The sequence below is a fragment of the Dreissena polymorpha genome, chromosome 8 (assembly GCF_020536995.1).
Source record: "Dreissena polymorpha isolate Duluth1 chromosome 8, UMN_Dpol_1.0, whole genome shotgun sequence".
Taxonomy (NCBI): domain Eukaryota; kingdom Metazoa; phylum Mollusca; class Bivalvia; order Myida; family Dreissenidae; genus Dreissena; species Dreissena polymorpha.
Genome location: NC_068362.1, coordinates 32605439 through 32629274, shown reverse-complemented (window position 1 = coordinate 32629274; position 23836 = coordinate 32605439). Strand labels below are relative to the sequence as shown.

General features: G+C 40.2%; 1 protein-coding gene and 1 long non-coding RNA gene across 8 annotated transcripts in view; both read left to right on the top strand.

Moving 5' to 3' along the window:
- LOC127840900 (NADH-ubiquinone oxidoreductase 75 kDa subunit, mitochondrial-like) overlaps window positions 1-23836 on the top strand; it is a 94186-nt gene that overhangs the window by 62412 nt on the left and 7938 nt on the right. For all 7 annotated transcript variants that reach the window (XM_052369354.1, XM_052369355.1, XM_052369356.1 and 4 more), the window contains 7 exons: window positions 10683-10868; window positions 16281-16380; window positions 18213-18362; window positions 19469-19614; window positions 21413-21541; window positions 21905-22034; window positions 23380-23541. In XM_052369354.1, the coding sequence (XP_052225314.1) occupies window positions 10683-10868; window positions 16281-16380; window positions 18213-18362; window positions 19469-19614; window positions 21413-21541; window positions 21905-22034; window positions 23380-23541 (1003 nt within the window). The remainder of the gene's footprint in view (window positions 1-10682; window positions 10869-16280; window positions 16381-18212; window positions 18363-19468; window positions 19615-21412; window positions 21542-21904; window positions 22035-23379; window positions 23542-23836) is intronic.
- LOC127840903 (uncharacterized) lies at window positions 1117-3713 on the top strand. Its single transcript, XR_008030628.1, has 2 exons — window positions 1117-3210; window positions 3521-3713. It is a non-coding gene; the product is annotated as an uncharacterized LOC127840903 (long non-coding RNA).

Sequence of the window (23836 nt, the reverse complement as noted above, 5' to 3'; positions counted from 1 at the left end):
TTAAAGGTCAAGGTCATCCTTCAAGGTCATTTTTTTTATTATTTCAAAGCGGCGTTCTCATGAAGCTGCACATTTTGAGTGGTGGAAGTTCAAGGTCAAGGTCATCCTTCAAGATCAAGGTCATCCTTCAAGGTCAAAGGTCCCAAAAAATAAATTCTTAGCAGCTTTCTCATGAAGCTGCACATTTTTAGTGGTGGAAGTTCAAGGTCAAGGTCATTCTTCAAGGGCATTGTCATCATTCAAGGTCAAAGGTAAAAAAAAATCAAAGCGGCATTATCATGAAGCTGCACATTTTGAGTGGTGGAAGTTCAAGGTCAAGGTCATCCTTCAAGGTCAAGGTCATCCTTCAAGGTCAAAGGTAAAAAAATAAATATGTCAAAGCAGCGTTCTCATAAAGCTGCACATTTTGAGTGGTTGAAGTTCAAGGTCAAGGTCATCCTTCAAGGTCAAAGTTAAAAAAAATATTCACAAACAAAATATATATATTTTTTTTGCATTTTTGGAAGATAATGTAATAAATGACCACATTCCCACACTATACACTCCCTCTCCACTCCAGCCCTCCCTCCTTTGTGATTGAAATTGAGATAGGTCCCTACACCTTTAAAAAGAAAAATAGATGAGCGGTCTGCACCCACGAGGCGGTGCTCTTGTTTAGTGCATTATTTTTTTCCATCACTCGATGCTTGCTTTGCTTATTATAATTTGGGGGGGGGGGGGGACAGAGTGTTCTATCCAATGTGAAATTATAGATAAGATAGCCAGCTGTCACTCCTGACTTAACCAGTAATTTATAAATCATTTATAATCTGGGGCCGTAAAGCGAGACAGGGCATTAAAGTTATTCCTTAATCTGTCCTAACACCTTTTTATAGGTGATGTTTCTGTTTTGACCCTTGTCATGTATTTCATGAGCATAACATCAAAATGTTAAGGTTATGAAATGATGTGCATGAGGGATTGGTCAGAGGAGCCATGACAAGGTCAATGTCATACTACAAGGTCAAAGTCATACTGAAAGGTCAAAAGCATCTTTATTTTTGTGTCTGATGCAGGTCTCAGTTTGAAGTGTTTAATGAAATTTTCCTGAAAGGTTGAAGTGATTGATAAGATGTGCAGAAAGTCAAAATTATGTGTACACTTGTTATGACCTATAACCATGGATGTTCATTAGAAGTTACTGTCATGGAGACAATGTTTTAAGTACATAAGTCAAATCACATTAAATATAGGTCCAGATCAACACTGGAAGGTATGATTAGTGTCAGAGAGAAATATGGCTGTCTTATGGACTTACTTATAACAATAGAAAATTGAACTTAGTTTCACATTATAAAGTGAAGATACAGTCCAACTTGTGTACAGCAGACAGTCAAGGGAAGTTGCAAAAGTGACTGTCGTACTCAGGTGAATTTTTAGATGGTGGGTAAGGTGATAATATCATTCTCATTAAAAAAATGGACCCCAAAAGCTTAGATATATTCACTCATATCTAGTTATTTAATTACAACCTTAATCCCTTCTCAAAATAAAATACACTTTTTAACAAAATACGCTTTAAAAAGTGTATTTTTTCTGCATTTTTACCGAAAAGTGTATTTTTTCTGCATTTTTTTCATAATTAAGTGCACTAAAGTGCATTTTTTCTGTATTTTCATTATCTTTAAGTGTATTTTACTGTACTTTAAGTGTATCTTCTGTAGACAAAGTGCATCTTTTTATGCAATAAGTGCATTTTTTCAATGAAGTGCATTTTTTGTGCATATTAGTGTATCTTCTGATTTGCAAAAAAAATATTCTTTCTGTACAAGTGTAGTTTTAGTGCATCTTCATAAAAAAGAGCAACACTATAGCAAATAACTGAAGTTAAAGGACAGAGATATAGTGTTTAATAGGAGGATTGTACTGAATTCTTTTTTATCTTCACATAATGTTTATGGTCTTATTATTACAATTTGTCTGCTCATAAAATATGTGAATCAGTAGGGCAGCTTTTAAAGGGAAAAGTACAACTAAATCAGGCTGTGGGTAAATAATTAAAAATATTGAAAGTGTCAAAAAAATTATGTGGTCTTGCCAGAATCAATTATATCTTCACAACATAAAAAACAAGTATTTGAACTTTCTTACACTGATATTTAACCCCAATTCAATTAATGTCTACCACATTGACTATTAACATACATTTTAAAAGACAATTTAAATAATATTTATAATATTATATTTATTTCCTAACACCATTCAGTATGTTATATTGAAATATTCACAATTAAATATAATATGCTAAGTGTGCTGTGTATTATTCAATAAATATCAGATAAGATCAGGATCAGATAAGAGATCAATTAGCATCATAAACACTAATCCCTATCAGTGCTCCATCTAGCCAAAACAAAGGGGTGTTTATAGAATTTTGATTGGTTCTGGGACCATCTATTTGAAAACAAACCACTTTTGATTGGTTGGAGCACAGCAAGTTATTTGGAGCACATGAAGTTATTTTTGTAAACAATTTGGTTTCAGCAACTTAAATTGAGCTAAATTTTTAGGTATAATTCAGCAACATTAATTCTAGTGTCAAATGTCTTGAAATTCTTTCAGCACATGAACTATTGTGTTATGAAAACAATGTGTATTTACTACAATGTGTAAATCAACAATAAGTTTGTTGCAAAGAAGATTCAAAGTGGGTGGTTAAAGTGATCAACAACTGCCGTTTTTGTTTTTTTGGAATGCTGAAGAACAGCTGTAACAGGTTTGTATTTTCATTTCTGCATCTCTTTTTAATTAAATTAATTATGATCATTATCATATTTATGTATTGTCACTGGGAAATGTAACTGGATGAGTAAATGTAATGCAATTTTAAGGAAAAAAACACCATTTGAATTATTATGGCTGTATTTTATGGTTATTGTCATCTTAAAATTTATTTATACCTATTTCTTGTCATTAATGAACAGATTTCTTTCCCCCATATTTAATCAGAACTTTAATATTTTATATTTGAAGGTTAAACCCCAAGGTGAAATTTACATTGATCGGAAGATCCATTGGACAGAATGTGCATCATCGCCTGCCAAAAAAGGGAGCAAAAAGGGGACTACCTGATGTATGGACATGTATACCAGGCCAACTTGAGGGGAACAGGAGTGGGAAACCGTGCCTTGTAGCTTGTCCTTGACCAAGAAAAGATGGATTTGTTGAGAGGTAAAACTATATAATAAAGGTTATTGCAATTCAAAGAAGTCACACTTCCGACCAGTCCACACAGCCAAAGGAGACCACATATATTAGTACATTTATTAACAGTATTTTCTATCAAACGTAATTTCTTTAAATTATTTATGAAAGCGTTAAGTCACATGTGATTACGAAATTAAAATTGCAAAAATAAACAAACAAAAACAACAAGCCAACAAACTTGTTTTGATTTAAATTTATGATATTTATAGCAACTGTTGAACAAGATTACCATAACAGCAATATTTTAACACTTACATTATAAAATATCTTTCAGGACCTGATCTCAAATGAGATCATGCACGAGAAGCGCCTCGCAGACCATGACAGTAGTATTCAGACCTGATCAGCTGGTGAAGTGCTCTATAAAGGGTTGTTTATGAATGCATTCTTTGTAAGGAACAGTGTATAACAACAAATATAGTGACAGGGGCTAAGCTGCTAAATATTGTCAGCATGTATGCAGTGATTTTCTTTGGAAATTTAAAACAACCTGTACGTACTGGCTCTCAGAAGGGCATGTTTTAGCGCAATAATGAACAAAAAAAGGAAGATCTTAAAAATAAGGTATAGATTTATATAAATTTCATGAATACTGTTCATTTATCATATATTAGGATCCAGAATATGATTGAATTAAATGTACTGCTTTTGTCCATATTAAAAAGGAATTAATGTAATATATAAAAATCTAGTAAATGATAGGGAAAACATTTCAGCTTAAGGAGGGGAAATCTTTAATATTTTTGAAGTGGAAACCACCTGTATTTGGCTGTTTATCAGTTACCGATAATCAGGGGGGAGAAAAATCACTGGTATGAGCTTGATATTTTCAATTGTTAATTCCAGATAGGCAATAGCCCGTTTGAATCCTCTCTTTTATGTAGATATGTAACATTTGTTTTTGTTTTTTAAGGTTTAACATTCTAATAAAAGTGTGTATTTATCTATTGAATTGTACTTTTTGTTTTTTATGTATGTGTTTACACTAACCTTTCATTTAAAGAATGAATGCTGACTTCAAAATGCTGTGATTTTTTTTAAATTTGGTTAATTTTTAAGCATATTAATTTGAAGTGATGAAAAGTACACTTGAGCGTATAATGCGCTTAAAAAATTCACTTCCAACACTTCAAAAAGTGTATCATTTGTATGACTGAAAATGCACTCAAGTGTATTAATGCGCTTAAAAATTCACTTTTAATATTGTAAGGTGTATTATTTGTATGACCGGGAATGCACTCAAGTGTATTAATGTGCTTAAAAAAATTCACTTTCAATTTTGTAAGGTGTATTATTTGTATCAGTGGAAATGCACTCAAGTGTATTAATGCGCTTACAAAAATTCACTTTGAATACTCAATGAAGTGTATTATTTGTATGACTGGAAATGCACTCAAGTGTATTAATGCGCTTAAATAATTTGCTTTTAATTCTGTAATGTGTATTATTTGAATGACTGGAAATGCACTCAAGTGTATTAATGCGCTTTAAAAAATTTACTTTGACCATGAAGTGTATTATTTGTATGTCTTAAAATACACTCAAGTGTATAAATGCACTTAAAAATAAACTTAAGCGCACTTATTATCATAATAAACGCACTTAAGTGTATTATTTCGTGGAAAAAAAATACACTTAAATGTATAAACACACTAGTAAAAAGTGTTTTTTTAACAGATTAAAATGCACTTGTTAAGCAAAAAATACGGTGCCAATAACATGCGCATTAAATGCGCATTTAATGTGCATTTAATGCGCATTAAATGCGCATTTAGTGCACTTTTTCGAGAAGGGAATGTTGTAAGTACATTGCAGCAGTCATTTAATTAGTGATAATTTCTTAAAACATATTACTTTCTTTGACATAATTGATTTTAAAGATTTCTGGGGAATGATCTTGGTGAAAGAATGGCTTTTGGATGAAATATATTGGCCGTTAGCCTCTGCAGAGAGGTTACTGTTATACTTGGGTGTAATAAAGAATATGTTTTGTCCCGAGTAGTCTTAAAGGTCTTAATAAAAATAATTCATTAAGCAGAAGAAAAGTGTCCTGATTAAAAACTGATAGGGGCAAATGCTTGTTGTTTGTGACCTGACAATTTGTTTACCCCAAGAATGGACTCATTTCAACATTAAAGCCTAATGATCGATGTAAAGCATGTTAATCTGAATGCATTCTTTATAGAATTATCAATAGTATTTCAATTGTATTATAGATTATTTTGCAAAGATAGCTTTTGAATTTAGTCAGACTGGGTAAAGAACAATAAGCAATCAGATCACACAAAGGTCCTGATATGAACAAAACTATTATAATTGTTGGCAATTGTGATACAATATTATTTCTTAGTGCAGTAGTCACCACTATCATCTATATGTATATTTAAGAATCTGATCAATTATTTGAAAAAATGACACTGTTATGTTATATAATATTAGTACATCAATATTAGCTGTATAAATAGTTAATCCTGTCTGATCTTGCATGTTTTTACTACATAGATATTGTTATCCATAATCATAATTTAATGTATATGATAAATTGCCAAAAATGATAATCATATTTATGTGCCATATGTCATGGGCGAGAAGCATGTTGTTGGCTTGAAATTAATGTTTACATGGGCCAATTGAATTTTGTGCGTAATTATATTTAAAGTACATTGTAGGTTAAAACACAGCTTGTCTTGCCAATAATTTTATTGTGTATGAAAGGGCTCGTAAATACATAGCCATAAGATTAGATCAAAACTGGATGTCACATTCATCAACTGGTGGCACACCTAGGGCTTGAATTTAAATTTATTACTTGTAAATTTGTATGACTGACTTATTTTATATTGCAAAATGTAGTTTCAAATAAAAATTTCGTTTAGTTATTGCAAACTCTTCAAAATGGCTATTAAAGCCTTTTTTTGTCAAAATATGTACTTACTGTTTTTAAATTTAATTGTAGTATACTTATAAAATATAGTTTAAAGTCATGAAAAAAAAACACGCCGCTAATAAATATTGAAGATATGTGTTGCTTATTTTAAATAAGAGAAGGGCAGGAATCCTGAACTCATATTTGAATATTTGTGTATCTTTATTCAAATATGTTTGAATGTGTGATTGATAAGTCCCTAAATACAAAATTAATGTTGGATTTTTTAACGTTTCAAAGAATAGTTATGTTTTTTGTTGTCAAAAAAATAACCATTGTTTGTATCAACTATGTACTTTGAAGTAGTGAGATAAAGCAACCATTATTGTAAAAAGATACGTTTGTTTTCATTAGATATATATTTAGCTCATCTATTTTTGGAAAAAAAATTATGAGCTATTGTCATCACCTTGGCGTCGGCGTTGGCGTCCGGTTAAGTTTTGTGTTTAGGTCCACTTTTGTCGTAAAGAATTATTGCTTTCAAACTTGGTACACTTACTTACTATCTCGAGGGGACTAGCAGGCAAAGTAAGATAATTCTGGCGTGCATTTTGACAGAATTAGGTGCCCTTTTTATACTTAGAAAATTGAAAATTTGGTTAAGTTTTGTGTTTTGGGCTGCTTTACACCTAAAGTATCATAGCTATTGCTTTCAGACTTGGAACACTCACAAACTATCATAAGGGGACTGTACGGAACAAGTTGCATAAATCTGGTTGTCATTTTGACGGAATTATGGCCCTTTTTTGACTTAGTAACTTTGAATATATGGTTAAATTTTGTGTTTATATCCACTTTACTTCTAAAGTATCAAGGCTATTGCTTTCAAACTACAAATACTTTCATACTATCATGAGGGTACTGTACCTGGCAAGTTGAATTTTACCTTGATCTTTGAATGACCTTGACTCTCAGGACTAAGGTCAAATAATTAAATTTTGCAAAAATTGCCATGACTTCGTTATTTATGATCAGATTTGATTGATACTCTGACAAAACAACTCTCACATGACATACTACAATAGACTCCACCCAAACCATCCCCCATGCCCCCTCCCCCCATCCCCCCCCCCAATCCCCCCCCATCCCCCCCCCCAATCCCCCCACCCAATTTTTTTATATTTTTTTTATTTATTTTTTGAAAGATCATCTTATAAATGACCACACCCTCACACTATACCCCCCCGACCCCCCCAACCCCCCCCCCCCAATTTTTTTTATGGAAACATGGTTAAAAAACTAAAATATTTATTTTTATTATTTTATTTTTGAAAGACCGTCCAACTATCCTACCCAAGAATCCCCCCCCCTAAAAAAATAAATTATTTTTATTTTGATTTTGCATTTTTAGCTCGACTATTATATATGAAATGTATATAGTGGAGCTATCCTACTCACCCCGGGGTCGGCGTTCTGTTCCGTTCCATGCCGTGCCGTTAGCGTGCAAATGTTTCGTACTACCCCATTTATTTTCATTGTCCCTTGACATATTGCTTTCATATTTTGCATACTTGTTTACCAACATGAACCCAACCTATAAACAAGAGCAGACAACTCTATCAAGCATTTTGTCATAATTATTGCCCCTTTTATACTTAGAATATGCATATTATTGATAAATCTATGTTTAAGTTTGCGTACTACCCCAAATATTTCCTATATCCTTTGACATATTGCTTTTATATTTTGCATACTTGTTTACCAACATGACCCCAACCTATAAACAAGGGCAGACCACTTTATCAAGCATTTTTACATAATTATGGCCCCTTTTACACTTAGATAATTTAATATTTTGCTTAAATTGCCATAACTTCTTTATTTATGATAACATTTTATTATTACTTTGACAAAACAACACTTACCTGAATACCACAATGGATTCCACTCAAACAATACCTCACGCCCCTACCCAGAATCCCTCCCCCCCAACCTCCCCCCCCAATATATTTTTTTTAAACATCATCTAATAGATTACCCCACCCCACATTATACCCCCCCTCTCCCCCCCCCCCAATTTTTTTTTTTTTTAAACATCATCTTATAAATTACCCCACCCCACATTATACCCCCCTCTCACCCCCCCTACCCCCAAATAATTTTTTTTTAAGATCGTCTAATAAATGACCACACCCCACATTATACCCCCTCTCCCCCCCCCTCCCAAATTTTATTTTTAATTTTTTATATTTTTATATTTTTGAAAGATCGTCTAATAAATTATTGAATATGAACAATTTCCCCATGATGGCTTACGTTATAATGTCAAGCACTCAAATAGTCGAGCGCGCTGTCCTCTGACAGATCTTGTTTTTTCTTATTTTTAGCTCACCTGAGCGATAGCTCGGGGTGAGCTATTGTGATCACTCAGCGTCCGGCGTCCGGCCGTCCGTAAACAATTTGTAAACATCTTCTTCTACTAAACCATTGAGCCAATTTCAACTAAATTTCATGTGGAGCATACCTAGGTCATGGGACAAAAGAATTGTTAAAAATTTTTTTATCACATAACCAAGATGGCCGCCATGACCATATATGGTAAAAACCTTAAAAAATCTTCTTGTCAGAAACCGCTCATCAGATTTTAATTTTTTTTCTCAGGGATGACCTTTGAAGGCTCCCCTGAAAAAGTTGTTCAAAGAAATTTGATTCGTCAAAAAACATGGCCGCAGGAGCTCGTTGAACTTTGCATGTTTATTCGTTTTTGCCTATTTTGTGAAAACTTTCATTTGAATGATAATTTAAGAATGCATACGCGGCCAACAGGGCACACTCTGAACAATATTACAGAAGCAACTGGTCTGTAATCCTAAATCTATAATTATCAGTCCAATGAAACATCATCCTTTTAGTAAAATACAGTGAATCAGTAAAAATATTATCAGAATATGAGATTTTTTGTATATTTTGTATGTTAAATATTGTGTTAATGTTTAATTTTGTTAATTAATATAAATATAAGCAGGACAGGGGAGGTAATACACTACAGGGGAAACAAATGCAATAAGTTTAAATTTATTGTTACAGATTTGCCTCCCTTGTAATATATTTAAATTTTACCAAATGTAAGGCTAACTGCATTTTTGTAATGCATACTACTACTACTACTACTACTACTACTACTACTGCTACTACTGCTACTACTGCTGCTGCTGCTGCAGCTGCTGCTACTACTACTACTACTACTTCTACTACTACTACTACTACTACTACTACTACTACTACTACTACTACTTCTACTGCTACTACTACTACTACTACTACTACTACTACTACTACTACTACTACTACTACTACTACTACTACTTCTACTACTGCTCTACTACTACTACTACTACTACTACTACTACTACTACTACTACTACTACTACTACTACTACTTCTACTACTACTACTACTACTACTACTACTACTACTACTACTACTACTACTACTATTTCTTCTGCTACCACCACCACCACCACCTACTACTACTACTACTCTATTACTACTACTACTACTACTACTACTACTACTACTACTACTACTACTACTACTACTACTACTACCACTACTACTACTACTATTTCTTCTGCCACCACCACCACCACCACCACCACCATCACCACCACCACCACCATTTACAGTGACAAAAAACGTATTCACAAAATGGCTGCTACTACAACTTATAGCCCATATAGGGGGGCATGCATGTTTTACAAACAGCCCTTGTTATTTTGAACTCCGCCTTCCCAGAATAGTTTAGTTCCTTTGGGTCTCAGGTGAGCGCCTTAGGGCCCATGTTGGAAGATAATGTAATAAATGACCACACCCCCACACTATACACCCCTCTCCACCCCACCTATCCATCTTTTTTAATTGGAGTATTGAGATAGTTCCCTTCACCTTTAAAAAAAATATTAGATGAGCGGTCTGCACCCGCAAGGCGGTGCTCTTGTCAATAATTGTTGTCCGTTGTGGTTAACATGGTTCATTATTGAAAGAACGAACAGCACTCGCCAAATCACAGTTAAAATCAAACTTAAGTTTGAAAGGCTAGAAACAAGTTTGAATGTAAATCAGATGGCAATATCAGTTTCTTAATGGTTAAGAAAGATCATCAGTTCTGGTGAGATGACCTATTTAAACAAATATTGAACTAAGGATTTCGTGAAGTGTCGTTAATTGAACACTGTCAAAGTGCTGACTATATTGTGAAAGGAAAAAAGATACTAACATTAAAGATTGCCAGCATAGTTAACAGGGAATAGAAAACGTCATGAAAAGGGTCACCTTCATGAATACTTTTGAATGGCATCCTTTTATAGTTAGTGAAATTAAAGAATTAAAGAAAAAAAGTCTTCATTGTCATAAAGTAGTAAACAAGGTATGGCAAGTGATACAATTTTATCCTTCATAAACTAAATGAAAACTATATTCAGATTTATAAAAACCTGAATGTCCTATTCCCATAATTCTGTGCTGTATTCATGGGACTATTGCTAGTAGGTACAACCCATTTCTGTTGCAGGTTTGCCAGTGAGGTGGCGGGCGTGGATGACCTGGGTACCACCGGGCGCGGAGGTGACATGCAGGTGGGCACATACGTGGAGAAGATGTTCAAGTCTGAGCTGTCAGGCAACATCATAGACCTCTGTCCTGTGGGGGCACTCACAGCCAAACCTTCAGCATTCACGGCCAGGCCCTGGGAGACAAGGTGAGGGGGGTGGGCACTCTCAGCCAAACCTTCAGCATTCACTGCCAGGCCCTGGGAGACCAGGTAAGGGGGGGGGGTGAGGGCACTCACAGCCTAGCCTTCAGCATTCACGGCCAGGCCCTGGGAGACAAGGTGAGGGGGCAGGGGGCACTCACAGCCTAGCCTTTAGCATTCACGGCCAGGCCCTGGGAGACGAGGTGAGGGGGGGCACTCACAGCCAAACCTTTAGCATTCACTGCCAGGCCCTGGGAGACAAGGTAAGGGGGGGGGGGGAGGGAACTCACAGCCAAGCCTTCAGCATTCACTGCCAGGCCCTTTCAGCATTCACTGCCAGGCCCTGGGAGACAAGGTGAGGGGGGGCACTCACAGCCAAGCCTTCAGCATTCACTGCCAGGCTCTGGGATACAAGGTGAGTGGGGGCATTCACAGCCGAACCTTCAGCATTCACTGCCAGGCCCTGGGAGACAAGGTGAGGGGGGGCACTCACAGCCAAACCTTCAGCATTCACTGCCAGGCCCTGGGAGACAAGGTAAGGGGGGGAGGGCACTCACAGCCAAGCCTTCAGCATTCACTGCCAGGCCCTGGGAGACAAGGTGAGGAGGGGGGGGCACTCACAGCCAAGCCTTCAGCATTCACTGCCAGGCCCTTTCAGCATTCACTGCCAGGCCCTGGGAGACAAGGTTAGGGGGGGGGGCACTCACAGCCAAGCCTTCAGCATTCACTGCCAGACCCTGGGAGACAAGGTGAGGAGGGGGGGGGGGGGCACTCAGCCAAACCTTCAGCATTCACTGCCAGGCCCTTTCAGCATTCACTGCCAGGCCCTGGGAGACAAGGTGAGGGGGGGGGCACTCACAGCCAAGCCTTCAGCATTCACTGTCAGGCCCTGGGAGACAAGGTGAGGAGGGGGGGGCACTTAGCCAAACCTTCAGCATTCAATGCCAGGCCCTTGGAGACAAGGTGAGGGGGAGGCACTCACAGCCAAGCCTTCAGCATTCACTGCCAGGCCCTGGGAGACAAGGTGAAGGGGGGGGCACTCACAGCCAAGCCTTCAGCATTTACTGTCAGGCCCTGGGAGACAAGGTGAAGGGGGGGGGCACTCACAGCCAAGCCTTTAGCATTTACTGCCAGGCCCTGGGAGACAAGGTGAGGGGGGGGCACTCACAGCCAAGCCTTTAGCATTCACTGCCAGGCCCTGGGAGACAAGGTGAAGGGGGGGGGCACTCACAGCCAAGCCTTTAGCATTCACTGCCAGGCCCTGGGAGACAAGGTGAAGGGGGGGGGCACTCACAGCCAAGCCTTTAGCATTCACTGCCAGGCCCTGGGAGACAAGGTGAAGGGGGGGGGCACTCACAGCCAAGCCTTTAGCATTTACTGCCAGGCCCTGGGAGACAAGGTGAGGGGGGGGGCACTCACAGCCAAGCCTTTAGCATTTACTGCCAGGCCCTGGGAGACAAGGTGAAGGGGGGGGGGGCACTCACAGCCAAGCCTTTAGCATTCACTGCCAGGCCCTGGGAGACAAGGTGAAGGGGGGGGGGCACTCACAGCCAAGCCTTTAGCATTCACTGCCAGGCCCTGGGAGACAAGGTGAAGGGGGGGGGGCACTCACAGCCAAGCCTTTAGCATTTACTGCCAGGCCCTGGGAGACAAGGTGAAGGGGGGGGGCACTCACAGCCAAGCCTTTAGCATTCACTGCCAGGCCCTGGGAGACAAGGTGAAGGGGGGGGGCACTCACAGCCAAGCCTTTAGCATTCTCTGCCAGGCCCTGGGAGACAAGGTGAGGGGGGGGGGCACTCACAGCCAAGCCTTTAGCATTTACTGCCAGGCCCTGGGAGACAAGGTGAAGGGGGGGGGGCACTCACAGCCAAGCCTTTAGCATTCACTGCCAGGCCCTGGGAGACAAGGTGAGGGGGGGGAGGCACTCACAGCCAAGCCTTTAGCATTCACTGTCAGGCCCTGGGAAACAAGGTGAGGAGGGGGGGGGCACTCACAGCCAAGCCTTCAGCATTCACTGTCAGGCCCTGAGAGACTAGGTGAGGGGGAGGGGGCACTCACAGCCAAGCCTTCAGCATTCACTGTCAGGCCCTGGGAAACAAAGTGAGGGGGGGGGGGGGCACTCACAGCCAAGCCTTCAGCATTCACTGTCAGGCCCTGAGAGACTAGGTGAGGGGGAGGGGGCACTCACAGCCAAGCCTTCAGCATTCACTGCCAGGCCCTGGGAAACAAAGTGAGGGGGGGGGCACTCACAGCCAAGCCTTCAGCATTCACTGTCAGGCCCTGAGAGACTAGGTGAGGGGGAGGGGGCACTCACAGCCAAGCCTTCAGCATTCACTGTCAGGCCCTGAGAGACTAGGTGAGGGGGGGGAGGCACTCACAGCCAAGCCTTTAGTATTCACCGCCAGGCCCTGGGAAACAAAGTGAGGGGGGGGGCACTCACAGCCAAGCCTTTAGCATTCACTGTCAGGCCCTGAGAGACAAGGTGAAGGGGGGGGGGGGCACTCACAGCCAAGCCTTCAGCATTTACTGTCAGGCCCTGGGAGACAAGGTGAGGGGGGGGCACTCACAGCCAAGCCTTCAGCATTCACTGCCAGGCCCTTTCAGCATTCACTGTCAGGCCCTGGGAGACAAGGTGAGGAGGAGGGGGGGGGGCACTCACAGCCAAGCCTTTAGCATTTACTGTCAGGCCCTGGGAGACAAGGTGAGGAGGGGGGGGCACTCACAGCCAAGCCTTTAGCATTTACTGTCAGGCCCTGGGAGACAAGGTGAGGAGGGGGGAGCACTCACAGCCAAGCCTTTAGCATTTACTGTCAGGCCCTGGGAGACAAGGTGAGGAGGGGGGGCACTCACAGCCAAGCCTTCAGCATTTACTGTCAGGCCCTGGGAGACAAGGTGAGGAGGGGGGGGCACTCACAGCCAAGCCTTCAGCATTTACTGTCAGGCCCTGGGAGACAAGGTGAGGAGGGGGGGGCACTCACAGCCAAGCCTTTAGTATTCACCGCCAGGCCCTGGGAAACAAAGTGAGGGGGGGGGCACTCACAGCCAAGCCTTTACCATTCACTGTCAGGCCCTGAGAGACTAGGTGAGGGGGGGGGGGGGGCACTCACAGCCAAGCCTTTAGCATTCACTGTCAGGCCCTGGGAGACAAGGTGAGGGGGGGGGGAGCACTCACAGCCAAGCCTTTAGCATTTACTGTCAGGCCCTGGGAGACAAGGTGAGGAGGGGGGGGCACTCACAGCCAAGCCTTCAGCATTTACTGTCAGGCCCTGGGAGACAAGGTGAGGAGGGGGGGGCACTCACAGCCAAGCCTTCAGCATTTACTGTCAGGCCCTGGGAGACAAGGTGAGGAGGGGGGGGGCACTCACAGCCAAGCCTTTAGTATTCACCGCCAGGCCCTGGGAGACAAGGTGAGGAGGGGGGGGCACTCACAGCCAAGCCTTTAGCATTCACTGCCAGGCCCTGGGAAACAAAGTGAGGGGGGGGCACTCACAGCCAAGCCTTTAGCATTCACTGTCAGGCCCTGAGAGACTAGGTGAGGGGGGGGGCACTCACAGCCAAGCCTTTAGCATTCACTGCCAGGCCCTGGGAGACAAGGTGAGGGGGGGGGGGGAGCACTCACAGCCAAAGCTTTAGCATTTACTGTCAGGCCCTGGGAGACAAGGTGAGGGGGGGGGGGGGCACTCACAGCCAAGCCTTTAGCATTCACTGCCAGGCCCTGGGAGACAAGGTGAAGGGGGGGGGCACTCACAGCCAAGCCTTCAGCATTCACTGTCAGGCCCTTTCAGCATTCACTGCCAGGCCCTGGGAGACAAGGTGAGGAGGGGGGGGCACTCACAGCCAAGCCTTCAGCATTCACTGTCAGGCCCTTTCAGCATTCACTGCCAGGCCCTGGGAGACAAGGTGAGGGGGGGGGGGGGCACTCACAGCCAAGCCTTTAGCATTCACTGTCAGGCCCTGGGAGACAAGGTGAGGAGGGGGGGGGGCACTCAGCCAAACCTTCAGCATTCAATGCCAGGCCCTAGGAGACAAGGTGAGGGGGGGGCACCCACAGTCAAGCCTTCAGCATTCACTGCCAGGCCCTGGGAGACAAGGTGAAGGGGGGGGGGGCACTCACAGCCAAGCCTTCAGCATTTACTGCCAGGCCCTAGGAGACAAGGTGAGGGGGGGGGCACCCACAGTCAAGCCTTCAGTATTGACCGCCAGGCCCTGGGAGACAAGGTAAGGGGGGGGGGGGCACTCACAGCCAAGCCTTCAGCATTCACTGCCAGGCCCTGGGAGACAAGGTGAGGATGGTGGTGGCTGGGATATTTCATTAAGTTTAAGTCACTTTTTTGCAAATTAATTTTTTTTATCGCCACTTTTGTAAAACTTTTGTATTTGGCGACCATTGGTGTAGGCAGTGGGACTCTGGAATATAAATGAAGTTGAATCCTTTATATGTTATAAAATCCAGTTACATTTATATTAACATGCATATTGGCTAATCATGAAAGCTGCAGTTTTTATAAAGAAACCATTATTATCCCCTGCCAAAGGCGGAGGGATATTGTTTTGGCGTTGTCCGTCCTTCCGTCAGTCCGGCACTTTTGTGTCCGGAGCTATATATTGGAAGTGCTTTGGCAGATTTCATTGAAACTTGGTGTGAGTATATATATGAATAAAGAGGATGATGCATGCCAAATGGCATTGTACACCATCTGTTAATAACGGAGTTATGGCCCTTTGTATCTTGAAAAAATGCTTTTTTCTGTGACAAAGCTCTAGTTTTGCGGGGGATATCAATTCAAGGAATTTGCTTGTTAATGCTTGGAATTCACCATCAATTGAGTCACATCCAGGGAAAAATGAGTTTAATGCAGGCGTGGGAAGTGTCCTCCCAGATTAGCATGGAAGACTTTTTAATAAAATACACTGGAGGAGGAAAGGAAGACTTAAAGAATTAATTAAGTTTAGACAGAAATTGGTGTCCCTGATTAGCCTTTGCATAATGCACAGGCTTATCTGACACAACACTTTATGCACATGCATTAAGCCCCATTTTTAAAAACAAGACTAATTCTTAATTGTTTATGTTTTTTATGCCCCCATACGGGGGCATATTGTTTTTGGCCTGTCTGTCTGTCATTCATTCATTCATTGTGTGTCACAAAACTTTAACCTTGGTTAAAGTTTTGCAATAACTTTTGCATTATTGAAGATAGCAACTTGATATTTGGCATGCATGTGTATCTCATAGAGCTGCACATTTTGAGTGGTGTAAGGCCAAGGTAATCCATCAAGGTCAAATGTTTAATATATGGCTTCAAAGTGGCGCAATAGGGGGCATTGTGTTTCTGACAAACACATCTCTTGTTCTTTGTTACATCTGATTTTGTAATAAACAAAAAGCTTATAATGATGATGATGATCATTTTCTAGGCGTATCGACTCAGTGGACGTGATGGATGCCCTCGGCAGTAATATTGTGGTGAACACGCGCACCAATGAAGTACTGAGAATCCTCCCAAGAACTAATGATGTAAGTGACAGTTTTCTAACAGGCTGCACTGTCTTGTATAATTGAGCCATGCTCTAGGAAATAAGGACTTAATTCATGTGTGTTAAGTATTGTCTCTGATTAGACTGTGGACTTAATTCATGTGTGTTAAGTATTGTCTCTGGTTAGACTGTGGACTTAATTCATGTGTGTTAAGTATTGTCCCTGATTAGACTGTGGACTTAATTCATGTGTGTTAAGTATTGTCTCTGATTAGACTGTGTACTTAATTCATGTGTGTTAAGTATTGTCTCTGATTAGACTGTGGACTTAATTCATGTGTGTTAAGTATTGTCTCTGGTTAGACTGTGGACTTAATTCATGTGTGTTAAGTATTGTCTCTGATTAGACTGTGGACTTAATTCATGTGTGTTAAGTATTGTCTCTGGTTAGACTGTGGACTTAATTCATGTGTGTTAAGTATTTTCCCTGATTAGACTGTGGACTTAATTCATGTGTGTTAAGTATTGTCTCTGATTAGACTGTGGACTTAATACATGTGTGTTAAGTATTGTCTCTGATTAGACTGTGGACTTAATACATGTGTGTTAAGTATTGTCTCTGATTAGACTGTGGACTTAATACATGTGTGTTAAGTATTGTCCCTGATTAGACTGTGGACTTAATACATGTGTGTTAAGTATTGTCTCTGATTAGACTGTGGACTTAATACATGTGTGTTAAGTATTGTCTCTGGTTAGACTGTGGACTTAATTCATGTGTGTTAAGTATTGTCTCTGATTAGACTGTGGACTTAATACATGTGTGTTAAGTATTGTCTCTGATTAGACTGTGGACTTAATACATGTGTGTTAAGTATTGTCTCTGGTTAGACTTTGGACTTAATTCATGTGTGTTAAGTATTGTCCCTGATTAGACTGTGGACTTAATACATGTGTGTTAAGTATTGTCTCTGGTTAGACTGTGGACTTAATTCATGTGTGTTAAGTATTGTCCCTGATTAGACTGTGGACTTAATACATGTGTGTTAAGTATTGTCTCTGGTTAGACTTTGGACTTAATTCATGTGTGTTAAGTATTGTCCCTGATTAGACTGTGGACTTAATACATGTGTGTTAAGTATTGTCTCTGGTTAGACTGTGGACTTAATTCATGTGTGTTAAGTATTGTCCCTGATTAGACTGTAGACTTAATTCATGTGTGTTTAATTCATGTGTGTTAAGTATTGTCCCTGATTAGACTGTGGACTTAATTCATGTGTGTTAAGTATTGTCCCTGATTAGACTTTGCAGTCTACAAAGGCCTATCAGGGACAACTGTTTCCATCCAGACTGGATTCTGTTTAGCATGAATTCTTTGACACAGAATATTTCATAAAATCAAAAAGTGCACATGCTTATCTGAGGGAACACTTCTCACATTAATTAAGCCACATTTTTCCAAGCAAATGCTCGTTTGTATTGTGATCGGACATGCATCAGCCAATATATTATTTATGTGTGTTACTAGTTTTTTACTCGGTTTTCAACTAGGTTGAAAATCCTGGATATTAGATTGTGGTATGGCTGGTGGATGGGCAGCATCAAACAGTTGGTTTTTTGACGATAACTTTAGTTGTGTTGACCTGTCTTGATAAAACTTGATGGATGGATGAAGCCAGCATGTATGGAGACAGATCTTGGGACTACCAGGTCAAGGCCAAGGCCACTGATACTTGAGTATGTACGGATGTATTGAACAGAAAATATTTGAGAAGGCAAGTTGCATGAAGACCAATATTGGAATTGCATTTTGGGCAAGTCATGTCACAAACCTCTTCTCCCCACATATATCAATGATTGTTTCTCCTTTAGGCGGTAAATGAGGAGTGGATATCAGATGCCACGAGGTTTGCCTATGATGGACTGAAGAGACAGCGTCTCACGGCTCCCTTTGTGCGCAATGCAGCGGGCCAGCTGGAGCAGACAGACTGGGAGACCGCTCTCGTCAAGGTCGCACAGAAGGTATTCTTGTGAAAATGGCTACATGTAACTCTCAGTCTGCTTAGGTTTCATGCTGTAAGCTGCTCATCAGTGTCATATGGGTGGAAATGAAGCCTTAAAACTTGAATCTAGTAAGAAAGGTCTTTAACTTAATTTGATTATCTAATTGACTGCAAACACATGATAGTGCATTTCTCAGCGGTACAGGGTTAAACTGTGCAGAAATATTTAGATCATGTTTGTCTATTGCTTCAAGTTTTATTTCCAGAGACTGCTCTTGCTTGTCTGCCATGTTTTCATAGTATATAACAACCTATGAGTTGCATATACAAAAAGCCTGGGCTAAATGCAAGTGCGTAAAATATCATCCCATATTAGCCTGTGAAATATCATCCCATATTAGCCTGTGAAATATCATCCCATATTAGCCTGTGAAATATCATCCCATATTAGCCTGTGAAATATCATCCCATATTAGCCTGTGAAATATCATCCCATATTAGCCTGTGAAATATCATACCATATTAGCCTGTGAAATATCATCCCATATTAGCCTGTGAAATATCATCCCATATTAGCCTGTGAAATATCATCCCATATTAGCCTGTGAAATATCATCCCATATTAGCCTGTGAAATATCATCCCATATTAGCCTGTGAAATATCATCCCATATTAGCCTGTGAAATATCATCCCATATTAGCCTGTGAAATATCATCCCATATTAGCCTGTGAAATATCATCCCATATTAGCCTGTGAAATATCATCCCATATTAGCCTGTGAAATATCATCCCATATTAGCCTGTGAAATATCATCCCATATTAGCCTGTGAAATATCATCCCATATTAGCCTGTGAAATATCATCCCATATTAGCCTGTGAAATATCATACCATATTAGCCTGTGAAATATCATCCCATATTAGCCTGTGAAATATCATCCCATATTAGCCTGTGCAGTCTGCAGGCTAATCACAGACAACACTTTACGCTTGTGGAGCTTTGTTTGAAAGAAGCAAAAATCCATTCACATGCATTAAGCATGTTTTTTACAAGAGCGTGTTAATATATAAATCACTGATATATTGAACAATGGTATATAGCTAAATCTATCCTCCATAACAGCTGGTGCAGGTACCTGGTGAGAAGGTCGCAGGCGTGGCGGGGGGTCTGGTGGACGCTGAGGCCCTGGTGGCCCTCAAAGACTACCTCAACAAGCTCGGCTCTGAGGCCTTATGTACTGAGGAGATCTTCCCTATGGATGGGGCTGGGTAGGGCACATTTGTATTTTATTTAGGAATTGTTCTGAAAAATCTTGGCTTAAGGCATGTGTGTAAAGTGTTGTCCTAGATTAGCCACTGGTGTTCTCACAGCTCAGGACTGCACAGGCTAATCTGGGATGACAAATGACACCTGCATTAAGCCATTTTATCCCAGAACAATGCTCCAATGAAAGAACTTTCTACCCAACCAGCCACATAAGCAATTTAATTAATGAATTTGTAAGCATAAACAGGGGTCTCACTTGTCCAGTTTGGGCGGAAAGCGTCTTTGCTGATTAGTCTGTGTGGACAGCACAGTATCTGGGATGGCACTTTAAGCACATTCATTAAGCCAGGTTTTCCAAGGGTGATGATCAAATTCATTATAGCCAATACTGTGAAACCATTATTAATCGTCAGGCATTAATTTTCATAAATTTCGTCAGTCGACCGATCGACGAATTTAAGATCCTAACGAACAATCATGCTCTATGTTTGAACAAAAATAAACACTAAGTTGAACAATATTTTAAAACTTTACTGTAGACATGAGGCATTAAATTCCAACATAATCCATGCACACATTCACTGCTGTTTCGTAATCAAGATTAATCTGGTTTTGACACAAAGAGATGTAGATTACACAAGGTACTTAACTGACAAGTTACACTTCTTTAAAACGCGTGTGCAGTACAGCTGTATCGAATGCGTTGACTTCGTTTATGTAGAATGGTAATGAATTAGCGCTAATTGTTTATAACTTTATTACCCATTAGGTGCATTGTGTTATTCAGGGGTGTTGCATATAAGCCATCACGCAGCGAATGCCGATGAAAGACAATAAACCAAATGAAAAGATGACGATGTGTGATCAACATGCGTATTTATCACAAATAAATAAAGATTATTTTTATTGCTGTTTGTTGTTTGATTGTTTGCGTTTAACCACACTTATTACTATTTTATATGTATCAATTTATTTATTTTTAAATTATTGACATTATTGATTTATATACCGGTAGTTTACTTTTTAAGAACAAACACACACATAGAGTTTATAATTTTAATGTTGATATCAGAATAAAAAGCATTTTATTTGAAAAAAAACCACTTAACAATCTGGAACCTCTTTCGTATAACACAAACAGTTTTAAAACGGTATTGACAGCATTTTAATAAAATTGTTATCAGTATGGCAATTATAATAATAGAATAAGACTAATTGGCAATTGGCTTTGTTGTTACAAACACTCGTTAACGGTTATTCGATCCCACTTGTCCGCTTATCATAACAACAAACGTGTGAATGGCATATATTATGAGGGTCCATTACTGTCCCTTGATAACAAAAGACTAGTTAATTGGCATGTGACAAACAGGCCCCACCTCCTGCAGTGATTCTCAAGTGTGTTCCCGCATTCGTACCACAATTTTTCGCAACTGCGATTGATCGCGAACATGTATTACACACAAATCGGATATTGACTGACGCATTTTTTTTAAATTCAAAATAAGAAATCGGCAAATTTAAGTGCTGACGAAATCGTCATTTTTATAAAAATGACGAAATTTTGTGCTGTCGAAAATAAATGGTTTCACAGTAGTTAGTCATTAAATTGCATCAGAAACACTTACAATCCCCTCTGATAACATTGTTCTAATTTATTCAACACAACCTGTGACAATCTCCTCTGATAACATTGTGCTAATTTATTCAACACAACCTGTGACAATCCCCTCTGATAACATTGTTCTAATTCAGCCTATGCAACCCGTGTTGGTATGTGTGTATGTTTGTGTTTGTCAGCACTGACCTGCGCTCCAACTACCTGCTGAACACAGGCATCCAGGGGGTTGAGAGAGCTGATCTGATCCTGCTGGTTGGTACCAACCCGAGATTTGAGGCTCCTCTCTTCAATGCCAGAATCAGGAAGAGGTGAGATTTGTTGTGACCAATTGCACCATTAGTCACACATACCACTTTCCCATTCGTTGCCTCATTATTTAGATATCCCACATCAATTATTCATACATGTATTTTAATAATCTTGATCGTTTGAATTTATCCCAGTTAATACCATTTCCCAGGACAATAAATTCATGCATAAATGTTATTTTGTTTTTTTGTTTGTTTAAAGTAAATCTCTTGTTTAAAGGAAATCTCTTCTTAACAAAATCCATTTTATGTGGAAAGTGTCATCCCTGATTAGCATGTAATGAGTGCTATTCTGAGACGATACTTTCCACATGAATTAAGCCCCGTTTTCGTAGAGTGTGGCTCAAATCTTCTGTGTTTCAGCTGGATCAACAATGAGCTGACTGTAGCAGTGGTGGGTACACGGGTGGACTTGACATACGATTATGACCATCTGGGGGACTCCACAAAGATACTGGCAGACATCGCAGCTGGGAAACACCCGTTTGCTCAGGTATTGAAAATTCACACATGTTTTAATGTAGAACTCCAAAACAAATGGGCTTTGCTCTGTGAAAATGGGTTTAATGCATGAAGTAAAGAGTCATCCCAGATTAGCCTGTGCAGTCCACATCGGCTAATCAGGGAAGACACTTCGCCTAAACTGGATTTTTGCTAAGAAGAGAATTTCTGTAAACGAAAAACTACCATAAAAGCGGAAGGTGTCATCCCTGATTAGCCTGTGCGGACTGCACAGGTTAATCTGGGGCAACATTTTACACACATGCATTAAACCCCCTTTTCACAGAGCACGATCCTTATACATTTGTTTTTCCTGAAAATTGTTTATTATGTAGCTTCGAAAGTAAAAGTTTTTTTTTATGCATTTTTCAAGATTCTTATTTTCAAATATGTGCAATCATTTACGAAGCTTTATATTTTTCTGTTGCTACTTCCATTCACAGAGGTTTTAGTCAATTTTAAGATACAAGGAAATGACAGAAACAAAATGAATAAAATGTCCTTCCCCAAAAATTATGCAATGATTTTTAACCAGGTTTTCCGAAGGAAAAAACTGGTTATTAGATTGGCGAATGCGGGCGGGCTGGCTGGCTGGCGGGCGGGCGGAACAAGCTTGTCCGGGCCATAACTATGTCGTTCATTGTCAGATTTTAAAATCATTTGGCACATTTGTTCACCATCATTGGACGGTGTGTCGCGCGAAATAATTACGCCGATATCTCCAAGGTCAAGGTCACACTTTGAGTTCAAAGGTCAAAAATTGCCATAAATGAGCTTGTCCTGGCCATAACTATGTCATTCATTGTGAGATTTTAAAATCATTTGGCACATTTGTTCACCATCATGGGACGGTGTGTCGCACGAAAGAATCACGTCAATATCTCCAATGTCAAGGTCGCCACGACTAAAAATAGATTTAAAAAAAAAAAAAAACTTACAAAGGGGGTTAATTTTGTTTGTTCATTTCAAAAGTTCAGTTTGAGTTTTCTCCCTTTATCAGATTTTTTTTCACAATGAAAACCTGGTTTTGTGACAATTTTGTCCCATGTTATAGATTAAATGTAGAACTGTAAAAATGCTTTTTCCAAAGTTGGAATATCCTACTATAGCACTGAGCCTTAAATACTATTCCTCCTTCTGTGTGTTTTATTAAGGAATGTTAAGTTAAATTGGGCTGATCTGTGGAAAAACAGGGCTAAATGCATGTGTTTACAGTGTTGTCCCAGATAAGCCTGTGCAGATTGCACAGCCTAATTTGGGACAACACTTTACGCACATATTTTCCGATAGCGAGGCTCAATTTTATAAAAAATTTACAGTTTTACTTCCATTTTCAGACACTAGGAAAAGCTAAGAACCCAATGGTGGTTGTTGGCAGTGCAGCTCTCCAAAGGAAAGATGGGGCCGCCATACACCGGGCTGTAGCCACCATGGCCCAGAACGCCCGGGTACAGTCAGGCTGTGGAGACGACTGGAAGGTCCTCAATGTACTTCACAGGGTCAGTCTTGGTTTATATATGGGGCGCACCTTTGGAGAACAGGGCTTACTGCATGGGCGTAAATTGTTGTCATAGATTAGTCTGTGAAGGCTAATCAGATACAACACTTTTGGATTTGATGGTTCTTTGGTTAAAAGGAAGTCTCTTCCAGTTTAGGCTGAACATGTCTTCTCTGAAAAAACACTTTGTGCACATGCTTTAAGCGCAACTTTAAAAAAACATTTTATATAATTTTTTAACTGCTATTCACAAACATATCATCTGTACCATATTATTAGTTACCTGGCTTCTTACT